General features: G+C 38.1%; 1 protein-coding gene across 4 annotated transcripts in view; it reads right to left on the minus strand.

The window, feature by feature from the left end:
- Epb41l5 (erythrocyte membrane protein band 4.1 like 5) overlaps positions 1-13,015 on the minus strand; it is a 142,955-nt gene that overhangs the window by 87,501 nt on the left and 42,439 nt on the right. For all 4 annotated transcript variants that reach the window (XR_006148203.1, XM_042685279.1, XM_042685278.1 and 1 more), the window contains exons 8-11: positions 11,851-11,971; positions 11,602-11,689; positions 8,943-9,031; positions 4,761-4,830 (exon numbers count right to left, since the gene is read on the minus strand). Coding sequence is in view for 3 of the 4 variants with exons in the window: in XM_042685279.1 (XP_042541213.1) it covers positions 4,761-4,830; positions 8,943-9,031; positions 11,602-11,689; positions 11,851-11,971 (368 nt within the window). In the remaining variant the exon portion in view is untranslated. The remainder of the gene's footprint in view (positions 1-4,760; positions 4,831-8,942; positions 9,032-11,601; positions 11,690-11,850; positions 11,972-13,015) is intronic.

The raw sequence follows: 13,015 nt of genomic DNA on the forward strand, positions 1-13,015 counted from the left end.
GCCACTTTGAGCCATTTTTCTAGCGGTTATTTGGAAATAAGGGTCTCACAGACTTCCTGCCTGGCTGACTTTGAACCACAACCCTCAGATCTCAGCCTCTTGGGGAGGATTGTAGGATTACAGGTGTGAGCCACCAACTTCCAGCTCATGCCTCTAATCCTAGCTACTTAGAAGGCTGAGATGTGAGGATCATAGTTCAAAGCCAGAGTGGGCAGGAAAAGCCGTGAAATTCTCATCTCCAATAAACTACCAGAAAACCAGAAGTGGCGCTATGGCTCAAGAGGTAAAGTTAAACCTTGAGCTGAAGAGCTGAGGGACAGCACTCAGGCCCAGGGTTCAAGCCCCATGACTGACAAAAAAAAAAAAAAAAAAATCTTTTGAAATAATTAACGCTAGGAAGAACCTTGTAAAGAAAGAAATTTGGTGGCTGGAACATTTTTTTTTAACCCAGTAGGACTTTTCAAATTATCACATGTATATTAGGTTGCTAAAGTCTATGAAAAAATATTAGCTAATTCGGATAAATTATTTGGTTTTGGTGGCACTGATAGGCTTTAACTCATGGTTTTGGCAAGAACTGTGCACTTCAGCCACACTCTCGACATTTTTAACCTTACTTATTTTTTAGATAGGTCTTACTGTTTTTGTTGTTTTTTGGAGCCACAGCTGACCTACTACCACAGACTCCTACCTATACATCCCATGAGCCATCAACCTGGTCTTACCCCTTACTCAATGCATCTACCTATGCCTCCAGAATAGTTTGGATTACACCACCACACCCAGATTGTTGGGTGAATATAAATAAATAATAAATATAAATTGTTGGGTGAAATAAAGGTCTTGATAACTTTATGCCCAGGCTTGTCTCAAACCCTGATACTCCCAATTTCCGCCTTTCCAACAGGCTTAAACTACAAAAATGATTTTGATATATGACATCTCTGTCAAAAGATAAAACATGAATTCTGTATACTCTTAAAATCTAAACAAAGCATAAATTTTAAAAAGCACCTTTTAAAAAATCAGTATAATGGGCTGGGAAGGTGGGTCAGTGGTAGAGTGCTTGCCTTGCATGCATGAGGCCCTGGATTTGATTCCTCAGTACCACATAAGCAGAAAATGCCAGAAGTGGCATTGTGGCTCAAGTGGTAGAGTGCTAGACTTCCTTGAACTGAAGAGCTGAGGGATAGCACTCAGGCCCAGAGTTCAGGCCTCACAACTGACAAAAAAAAAAAAAAAATTGGTATTGGGTGCCATTCTACCTTGTATTTCTTGACATTTATTTTATAAGAAATGCATGTGAGGAAAACATAATTTAGGAAAACCAAAACCAATCAAAGCCAAATCTCTCTGCTTAATACAACCAACCAGTACTTGTAAATCTACATTAACTTTTCTTTGTGGAAAATAGTGTCATTTTAAAAACTCAGACATAAAGACATTAACATACCATCATTCATTTACCATTACTTGTATGTATCATGAAGTTCTTTCCATGTCAAGAACTATTTTTCATTTAGTGCAAGAAAAATGGCATCATGAGCTACATGATCTTCATACTTGTAAAAATTATGTTCTCTTTCTCCCCCATGACACCAGTTTAAACTCAGAGCCTTGAACTTACTAAGCAAGTTTTCTACCATTTGAGCCATACTCTCAGCATCTCCCCCCAACCCCACTTTTTTACTGTATTTTTTAGACAGTATCATACTTTTGCCCAAGCAAAAAGTGTGTGTGTGTGTGTGTGTGTGTGTGTGTGTGTGTGTGTGTCTGTGTCTGTGTCTGTGTCCCCATGCTATAATATAGGCTTGTCTTACTACTTAACCATAGTGCTGCAATACCTTCTCTATTGGACAACTGGACTACATTCAAATCTCCTTGAGAATATGGGTATTTCTTATTCATCCTGATAAAGCCTACCATTGTACACAGAACATAAGCAATCCATTTCTTTTCATACATCAACTTTAGAGTCATAGCAGAACACCAAGACATACTGATGAGAAGTGGTGCTTCCCAGCAGGCAGCACCAATCTAAAAAAAAAACCAAGCTTCAGACAAATACTGCTTCTTTAACTTTACTGTCAACAAAAATTTCCTGACTTTACATATATAAACATGATGACCATTTATTTGCCAGAGGTGTTCTTAAAGTGACTAGTTTACCAGCAATATTAAAAATTTTGAAAAAAATTATGTTAAATATGTAGAAGAGTTTAACTTAAGGTTATTAAGTCTCACTCTTTTTCAGTTATATTTAATGAAGTCTACATATATCCACAATAATCACACAGAAAATTATCAGATTAATATCATGATGCAGAATAATACTTGATTTCCTAACTTTTACTCATTTTATGTTGAGATTTTCACATTGCCTCCTCATGGGATCAGAAGAGAATATAACACGCTCACTAAAACAAATAAGACCCAGTAAATGTGACCAAATGTTAACATCTAGACCATAAGCAATTTTTTTGTTTTTTGGTCGGTTGTGGGGCCTGAACTCTGGGCCTGGGCGCTGTCCCTCAGCTCTTCAGCTCAAGCCCTCTACCACTTGAGCTACAGTTCCACTTCGGGCTTTTTCTGTTTATGTGATGCTAAGGAATGGAACCCAGGGCCTCATGCATGCAAGGCAAGTACTCTACCACTGAGCCAGCTTCCCAGCCCCATAAACAAAATTTTAAAGGTTAAAAAAAAAATCCAGTGGGGCACCAGTGGTTCTTATTTATAAAGTCCTAGCTGCTCAGGAGGCTGAGATCTGAGGACAGAGGTTAAAGCCAGTCTGGGCAGGAAAGCCTATAAGATTCTTATCTCCAATTAATTACCCAAAAAGCCAGAAGTAAAATTGTGACTCAAGTGGTTTAGCACTAGCCTTAAGCAAAAAAGCTAAAGGAGAGTGGTCAGACCCTGAGTTCAAGCCCCAGGACCAGCATACACAAGAGAAAAATAAAATACTTTTTTTTAAAAATCTATTATTGGCAAAGTTTCCGAAAACCTCACCTTACTTTCACCAACTGCTGGTCATACTTTACACTAGGACAACCAAAATCCATCACTATAATAACAATGAGGAGGAAGATTATAAATTATATAGCAACTAGAAACTTGAAATCAATATTTTGCCCAATTTGCTTTCATCTATATCTTTATGTATATCCATAAAAGTTTACTAAGTAGTAAACAATAAGATTTGAGGATGCATAATTCTGTGAGTTTTGACAAACTCATAAAGTACTAAAATCATACCAAAATCAGGTTACAGAATGTTAACATTCCTTATCTCCCAAAATGTTCCTCCTGTCCCTTTGTAGTCAAACCCTCACAACCTCCCAAGTAATCAGTGACGTATTTGCTTTTCTTATATGGATTGCTTGCTTTCCTCTAATCTTTACATTAATGGAATCATTTGGTTTTTTTGGTTTTCCTTTTACTTAACATAATGCATTTGAGATCTATCTATATGTATATTAATTAGAACTATATTTTAACTGACTTAAAAAGGTAAACTTCAATTATGAATTATGTTTGAGCTGATTAAAAGTAATCTTTAAACTGGGTGTTAGGGGCTAATTCCTGTAATCCTAGCTATGCAGGAGGCTGAAACCTAGAAGACTGTGGTTTAAAGCCAGCCAGGGCAAAAAAAAAAAAGTCTACAAGACTTCATCTCACAATTATTCAGCAAAAAAGGTGCATTAGAGGTGTAGTTCAAGTACTATTGCATTTGCTATTTGCAAGAAAGCTGAGAGTGAGTATAAGGCCCAGAGTTCAATCCCTGGTATTGGTGCACATACACAAAAAAGAAATCTTTAGTTCAAAAGGCTTTATTAAAAATTATTATTAGGAAGAGACTTAAAAAAAAATCTGTTTTTTTTTTTTTGGGGGGGGGGGGGGGGAGGTCCAGTTGTGGGGCCTGAACTCTGGGCCTGGGCACTGTAGCTCAGCTCTTCAGCTCAAGGCTAGCGCTCTACCACTTGAGCCACAGTGCCACTTCCGGCTTTTTTCTTTTTGCTTCTGTGGTGCTGAGGAATTGAGCCCAGGGCCTCAGGCATGCAAGGCAAGTGCTCTGCCACTGAGCCACCTTCCCAGCCCCCCCCAAAAAATCTTTATGTGGGGCTGGGAAGGTGGCTCAGTACCACATATGCAGAAAAAGCTGGAAGTGGCACTGTGGCTCAAGTGGTAGAGTGCTAGCCTTGAGCTGAAGAGCTGAGGGACAGCGCCCAGGCCCAGAGTTCAAGCCCCACGACCCACAAAAAAAGGTCTTTATGATGAAGTACTAAAGGAATAAACATAACTTTCTTTTTTTTTGGTTGTGGGGCTTGAACTCTAGGCCTGGGCGCTGTCCCTCAGCTCTTCAGCTCAAGGCTAGCACTCTACCACTTGAGCCACAGTGCCACTTCCAGCTTTTTCTAGTGGCTTATTGGAGATAAGAGTTTCATGGACTTTCCTGCCCAGGCTGGCTTTGAACTGAGATCCTCAGATCTCAGCCTAAGTAGCTAGGATTACAGGCGTGAGCTTAAATGTAACTTTCTGTATACCTTAGGTATATTATCAATGAAGACCCAATAAATGTTTATATTATCTTTACATTTACTGCCTAAAACCATATTTTTAAGATGATGTGGTCTAAATTAGGAAGTTACTTCAACTATTAATTACTAAATTTCCATTCTATACCTATTACAAAGTATTTTCCTCCTAAGAGTCTCAATTTTTTCAACACAGTCATTGTTTAAGTAATGCATTATAATTCTTACCTCATCATCATCTTCTACAACCACCAGTGTTAATTTATTCTTCTTAAAATCCAATCTGGTTATCTTGGGCCTATTATATAAGATCAGCAGGCAAATTAGGAAAAAGACATTCTTTACTTCAAGAATATATATTTCATTATTAACATTTAAACTGAGTATTGGTAAGAGGGTAAAGGTAACCTGGATCATCCATCAAAAATGTCTAGCCCTGGCTCCTACCCATAATAAGGTACTTGAAGGAAAAGAGGACTTTTTTGTTATTCAGGCTTGCCTCAAACCACTATCTCAAACTTTTTTTTTTTTTGATTAGTCGTGGATCTTGAACTTGAGGCCCAGGTGCTGTCCCTTAGCTCTTTTGCTCAAAGCTAGCACTACCACTTTCAGCCACGGCTCCTCTTCTGGTTTTCTAGTGGTTAATTGGATAAGAATTTTATAGAGTTTCCTGAACAGGCTGGTTTTGAATGATGATCCTCAGATCTCAGCCTCCTAAGCAGCTAGGATTACAGGAACCAGCACCTAGCCATCTCAACCATCTTAGTCCCTTTCTCAACAATGAGCTAAACACAATGTCATGTGCTTGTCATTCTAGCTAACGAGAAGCACAACATAGGTGGATCATGCTCAAGCACGTGCTGAACAGGAAGCAAGACACCAAAAATAACCAGCAAAATATAGGGCTGGAGGCACTGCTCAGATCAGCTGAGGAAGCTTGAGGCATGGAGTTCAAAACCCAGTACCATCAAACAAAACAAAATAGGTCTTTAATTTAAAAAGAAAAGGCAACAGAAAAATAATTATTTCAAAAATAACTCTGACAAACTGATGCTGTACACACATCAGATAATACAAATATTAAGGGAAAAAATAAAGAAATCTATGTGTTTCACAGACCCCCAATTGTGGTCTAAGAGATTCTCCAGGCCTATGAAAAATTGTTTTATTGTTAAACAGCACAGGATTTGAATGAGGTAAGACCTAAGAACTTTTTACTAGGTATAAAATAAAATACTAAGCTGGGCCGGGTGGCTCACATCTGTAATCCTAGCTACTCAGGACACTGAGATCTGAGAATCGAGGTTCAAAGCCGGCCAACCCCAGGCAGGAAAGACCGTGAGACTCTTATCTTCAATAAACCATTCAGAAAATTGAAAGTGGCACTGTGGCTCAAGTGGTAGAGCACTAGCCTTGAGCTAAAGAGCTGAGGGACAGTGCCTAGGCCCAGAGTTCATGCCCCACGACCAACAAAAACTAAAAAATAAAATAAAATACCACTGATGAGAGTCTTCATCAATTGTGATTTTTTTTTTAAATTTACTTGTTATTATAAAGGTGATGTACAGAGGAATTACATTTACATGAGTCAGGTAATGAGTACATTTCCTTTCATTTAATGTCTTCTTTTCCCTCACTCTCTCCCAGTCCCGCCCTCCACCTAAGAGTTATATAGTTCACTTTTATTAATGTCTATTGAGCTCCATCGCTGTACTTTTTCATCTTTCCCTCAAGTTCTATACTTTCCCTCTGACCCTCCAAAGATACACACTTGACTCCACCATAAAGACAGATCATCAAAAAACAAAAAGTAAAATAGATCTTGTTTCCATATCTTTGAGTTCATTTCAATATACATATATTATTTTATATAAATATGAAGAGGCAGATAGGCATTGCACCCTTGTGGAGTATCCTCTTTTGGTCTTACTGTATCTAGGAACCAATGTGGTTCAATTGTGATTTTCTATAGCAATTTTTGAGGAAATAATTTTTTTTTCTTTCTTTGCCAGTCCTAAGGCTTGAACTCAGGGCTTGGGCACTGTCTCTGAGTTTCTTTTGCTCAAGGATAGTACTCTTAACACTTGAACCATAGTGCTACTTCTGGCTTTTTCTGTGTATGTGTGGTACTGAGGAATCGAACCCAGGGCTTCATGCACGCTAGACAAGCACTCTACCACTAAGCCACATTCCCAGCCTGAAATAAATCTTTAAAAAGAAATAAGCTCACTTTTAAGCCAGATATACATATATAGATAGATATAGATTAGGAATAGACATATTAGTGCATGCCTATAATTCCAGCACTGAGGCAGGGGATCAAGAGTTTAGAGAATAACCTGAACTACACAGAGGGACATTTATTCAAAATTTTTCTTGCCGGGCGCTGGTGTAGCTCATGCTTGTAATCCCAGCTACACAAGAGGCTGAGATCTGAGTATCACAGTTCAAGGCCAGCCCAGACAGGAAAGTTCATGAAACTTATCCCCAATTAACCACCAGAAAACTGGAAATGGAGATGCGGCTCAAAGTGGTAGAGTGCTAGCCTTGAGCAAATGAGCTCAAGCCCTGAGTTCAAGGCCAACAACTGACAAAAAATTAAATAAAATTCTTTAACTAAAATAAGCTTCAGGGGCTAGGAAGGTGGCTCAGTGGTAGAGTGCTTGCCTTGCATGCATGAGGCCCTGGGTTTGATTCCTCAGCACCACGTAAGCAGAAAAAGCTGGAAATGGTGCTGTGGCTCAAATGGTAGAGCGCTAGCCTTGAGGTGAAGAGCTGAAGGAGAGCATCCAGGCCCAGAGTTCAGGCCCCATAACCAACAACAACAACAACAAAAAGCTTCATTTATGGCCACAACTCCACAAAACTGCACCACAATTCTCAACTACCTGCTACATTTGAATTCTGGTTTTATGAACTGTGAATCTCAAAAAAGCATGGTTCTCACTCCCACTGATTAATCTTTCAATTCTCACAATAATCTTATGAAGAAGCATAAAAGGTGCTTTCGTTACTTCCGTAGAGCATTCTCTGGCTATGAATCAAAATAACAACCTGGAAATGCCAGAAAATTAACATGCAAGGACTACAAAGATAAATGCCCCAACTTTTTCCATTAAGGAATGATTATAAAGGTGTTCTACCCAAAAAGTCTTTCACAAAGTCCCCACCAAGAACACCTGGATAATTAATGTGAGTTTGGGTAGGAAGGCAATGAGCTAATGGTCCTCTTGCCTATGGTAAGAGGTAAATAACACAGGAGCTAGTATACAGGTGCCATCTTTATTTAGCTTGTGTATGTAACATCAGTAAGCCCCTATACTCTGAAATATTCCTGACAATTAACATTATTAATAAAAACACTATTTCCTGATTCTAGACTAATGTTCTAAATATCACTCAAAGTCCAAAGGACTATAGTTATATAATCTATGTATGTGTCTTAAAAAAAAAAAGTTATGGGGGTTAAACTCAGCATCTGGGTACTGTCCCTAAGTTCTTTTTTGCTCAAGGCTCTCACTGTACCACTCTGAGCCACAGCTCCACTTCCACTTTTTGAGTGGTTTATGGGCAGTAAGACTCTCAAGGGGACTTTTCTGCCTAGGCTGGCTTTGAACAACAATCCTCAGATCTCAACCTCCTAAGTAGCTAGAATTACAGGTATGAGCCACTGGCGCCCGGCTTATATGTCTATTCTTGATATTAAAAGTAAAACTTAATGTATGAATATGGATGACAGAATCACAACAGAAAGGAGTTAATCTTAAAAGGAGGGGTCAAAGTATTAATATCTTCCCCCTTAAAAAACAGAGGTATGGTCTATGTCTATAGAAAAAAATACTAAAAATAGTAACAAACATACATAAAGGGAGTATATATGTAGAGAACATTTAACAAGGAAATACTATTTTGAGATATTTTGATATAACTTGTAACTAACAGAAACTATAACTAGAAGAATTTAAATAATTGCTCTGAGAAGTGGAAAAAAAGATGAATAAGAATGTAACAGGAGTCAGGCGCCAGTGGCTCACGCCTGTAATCCTAGCTACTCAGGAGACTGAGATCTGAGGATTGCAGTTCAAAGCCAGCCCAGGCAAGAAAGGCTGTGAAACTCTTATCTCCAATAAACTACTCAGAAAACTGGAAGTGGTGCTGTGGCTCAAGTGGTAGAGTGCTTGCCTTGAGCTGAAGAGCTGAGAGATATTGCTCAGGCCCAGAGTTCAAGACCCATAACCGACAAAAAAAAAAAAAAAAAAAAAAAAAGGAGACAAGATGAAAAGTTTGCTTTCCATCTGCAAACTTTTCATTATTATCTGATTCCCAATTTGTATTTTAGTGTCATATAAATGCATTTACTGATTAAAAATAAAAACAACAATAAGTATTTCTGACATTATTTCTGCTTACCAAAAAAATAAGCCGATTTTGGTCTCTCCTTCAAAAACGAGGACTCCTGTTGGGGTAAGTCCCAAACTATAGTCATTTCCATCTCTAGCCTAATTTAATAAGAGAAAAAAGTGGCTGCTTTATTTGCTTGAAAAGATTTAACTTTGTCATTCATCTGTTTAATTTTATTTTTACACTAAGTTATATTAATTATATATTCAAACTAATGTTAACATTTAATATGTTTTAACCAATCAGTGCATCCAAAATCACATTCTCTTAAAATTTTATGCATTCTATCATTGAGACACTATGAAGTAGTCCTCTATTATTCCCAAATACCAGTGAATACCTGAAATTGTGGATAATACCAAACCATGTACTTTTTTCCTAAATATACATGTTTATTATGAAATTTAATGTTAGGTACAGTAAAAGCTTAACAATAACTAATAAAATAGAACAGTCCTAACAATATAGCATTAATAATTATATAAATGTGGTCTCTCTCAAGATACCTTACTATTTATTTCTGGAGTTTCCATTTAATATTTTTGGACATTGGCTGACCACCAAAAGCAAAATAATAGATAAAAGGGGACTCTGATTATTGCCAGATATGTCTTAACTGCAGAACAGTACTTATACTCCCACTTCAACAAAAGCTCTTTTCAGATTATTTCCTCTCAACTTATAAATTTTCAACATTGATTCCTGAACTTTTTTAAACAGAGCTTAACTGAATACTGACAAAGTGATAAAGTTGACATGAAATAACAGAAGAATTGGGCCTGGTAGCACATAACTATAACCATAGCAAAGGGTTGATGCAAGAGGATCCCAAGGTTTTAAGGGCTTTTTATGTCTATTATTACATAATTTTGTTTATTAAGCTATACTTGTTTAGAATAAAAAACAAAGTACCGTTGACTGAAATAAACTTTAAATACATTGAATTATTCCAAATCTACCTCCCCCAGGTAGATTGTAAAGACTCTGCTACTTATGTTTCAAGGTTAAACACACACATTTTTGCAGAAAATAAAATTATAGAGAAGTCCTTTTATAACAAGTGATTTTTCTTCACAATAAATCATGAATGTCTGCATGTTGATGAACAATGATATAACCTTAACAACATGGAAAGTTAATCTCTACCCAGACAGATGTCAATAGTTATTTATTTTTGTTTTGTCAATTGTGGGGCTTGAACACAGGACCTGGACACCATCTTTGAGCTTTTCTTGTAAAAGGCTAGTGCTCTACCACTTTGAGCCACAGTGCCACTTCCAGTTTTCTGGTAGTTAATTGAAGATAAAGAGTCTCATGGACTTTTTTTTATTAGAGATAAGAGTCTCACAGTTTCCTGCCCAGGCTGGCTTTGAACCACGATCCTCGGATCTCAGCCTCCTGAGTAGCTAGGATTAGAGGTTTGAGCTACTAGCACCAGGCCATTTTATTCTTCAGAGATTAATTTGGTCTGACTTTGAATTTTTACACAGTCAACTGACAAAAATCAATTGAATACCTAATAATTTTTATATAATCATGTAGAAGGAAGGAAGGGAGGGATGGGAATGTGACTAGGATTATAGGCATGAACAACTGGTGCCCAGCTAGTAGTTAGGATTTTTAATTTTTTTTTTTTTTTTTTTTGAGAGGGGGGAATGTTAGTTATAGGACATGAACTCTGGGCCTGGGTGCTGTCGCTCAGCTCTTCAGCTCAAGAGGAGCACTCTTCCACTTGAGCCACAGCACCACTTCCAGTTTTCTGATAGCTAATTGGAGATAAGAGTCTCATGGACTTTCCGGCTGGCTCTGAACTGCGATCCTCCCAAGAAGCGAAGACTACAGGCGTGAGCCACCAGTGCCCAGAAGTAGTTATATTTTTTAATCTAGTGTTTCCTCTCTCCTAGAGGTATCCTAGCTCAAAAGAAAAAAAAAAAGATAAAATGAAGTAACAAGAAAAAAGTGGCTTGAAGTCTACAAAAATATTAGAGAACCTACATATTCTAGGAATTTTTATATATCTTTATTTATAATGAATCTAAGACTCTAGTCTTTCAATATTAGATCTCAACTTTTTAAAAACCACATATCCAAAGTATTCAGTTAGAGCCTATGCAAACTGCACGTGTCCTGTCCCTTGCATACTACAAAGTTATCACCTTAAGTCTCAAAGGAAGTAATTTTTCTTTCTTTTTTTTTTTGGTTGGTCGTGGGGCCTGAACTCTAGGCCTAGGCGCTGTCCCTCAGCTCTTCAGTTCAAGGCTAGCACTGTACCACTTGAGCCACAGCGCCACTTCCAGCTTTTTCTGCTTATGTGGTACTGAGGAATCGAACCCAGGGCCTCATGCTTGCAAGGCAAACACTCTACTTCTGAGCCACCTTCCCAGCCTCAAAGGAAATAATTTTTATAAAAGGTTCATGACAGCTGAGCACCTAGCTACTCAGAAGTCTGAGATCTGAAGATCATGGTTTGAATCCAGCAGGGGCAGAAAAGCATGTGAGACTTTTATCTCCAAATTAACCATACAAAAATAGGAAATGGAGCCTAACTCAAACTGTTAGAATGCTAGCCTCAAGCTAAAGAGCTCAGAGACAGAGCTCAGGCTCTGAATTCAAGCCCCCTGACCCACCCCCCAAAAAAAGAAAACTCTACAACAAAGTGCTTACTTACTTTAACCACATGCATATCAACTCCATACATCTCAAGCCATTTGGCTTTATTCAGATAATTGGTTTCAGCTTGTGCCGGTGTCTGTCCTCTGAAATTTAAAATAATTGTTAAATTAGTAGGCATAAAACTGTTAATAACTGGTTTTTATTAAACTGTTAAATAGGATAAAATGAATTTGTATCAAAGAAACAAAAAAATGAACACAAAATTATTGTAGTGATAAAAAAAAACTGACTAAACAACAAGTACCTGTATTCCTTCCATTTTTCAAAAATAGCCAGCTCCATCTCTTCAGTCTGAGTAGGCACAAATCTGAACTCAGAGACAAGTTCAGGACTATGTTCAGCAAGATCATAATCACCAAGTTCAGCTACAAACACAAGTTTCACAAAGTTATATGGTGTTACTACCAAGAAAATCTTACAAACATATTTTATAAAGCCAAGAGCTAGTGGCTCATGCCTGGAATCCTAGCTACTCAGGAGGCTGATATTTGAGGCTAGAAGATAGAAGCCATCCAGGGCAGAAAAGTACCTGAGATTCTTATCTCCAATTAACCATTCAAAAATGGGAAATGGAACGCTGGCTCAAAGTAGTATAATGCTAGCCTTGAGCAGAAGAGCTCAGGGACAGCTCTCAGGCCCTGAGTTCAAGCCCCACAAAACAAAACTAACAACAACAAAAAAAACCAACAACAACAGAAAAACCCAACCCATTTTATAAATAAAAATTAAGATTAGCCTTAATCTTTGAAGAACTAATAATGTCTAAACCATTTTCCTATGACTTATGTCTTTTTGGGGTCCGGTCATGGGGCCTGAACTCTGGGCCTGGGCGCTATCCCTCAGCTCTTCAGCTCAAGGCTAGTGCTCTACCACTTGAGCCACAGCACCACCTCCAGCTTTTTGCTTTTTGCTTATATGGTGCTGAGGAATCGAACCCAGGGCCTCTGGCATGCAAGGCATGCGCTCTACCACTGAGCCACCTTCCCAGCCCTGGTACTTTTTTTTTTTTAATGCCATTCCTGGGGCTTGAACTCAGGGGCCTAAAAACTGTCCTTGAGCTTTTTTGCTCAAGGCTACTAGCACTCTACTATTTGAGCCACAGATCCACTTCTAGCTTTTTGGTGGTTAAATGGAGATAAGCCTCACAAACTTTCCTGCCTAGGTTGGCCTTGAACAGCAATCCTTCGTTCTCAGGCTCCTAAGTAGGTAGGATTATAGATAAGCTACCAGCATCCAATTATTATCGTTATAACTTTTAATGATTTTTTTCTTTTTTTGTGTGATTATATATTTACTTGAAAAAAGCCCTAGGGCTGGGAAGGTGGCTCAGTGGTAGAGTGCTTGCCTTGAATGCATGAAGCCCTGGGTTCAATTCCTCAGCACCACATAAATAGAAAAGGCTGGAAGTG

The sequence above is a fragment of the Dipodomys spectabilis genome, unplaced genomic scaffold, assembly GCF_019054845.1.
Source record: "Dipodomys spectabilis isolate Male_0828 unplaced genomic scaffold, ASM1905484v1 ptg000094l, whole genome shotgun sequence".
NCBI classification, from domain to species: Eukaryota; Metazoa; Chordata; class Mammalia; order Rodentia; family Heteromyidae; genus Dipodomys; species Dipodomys spectabilis.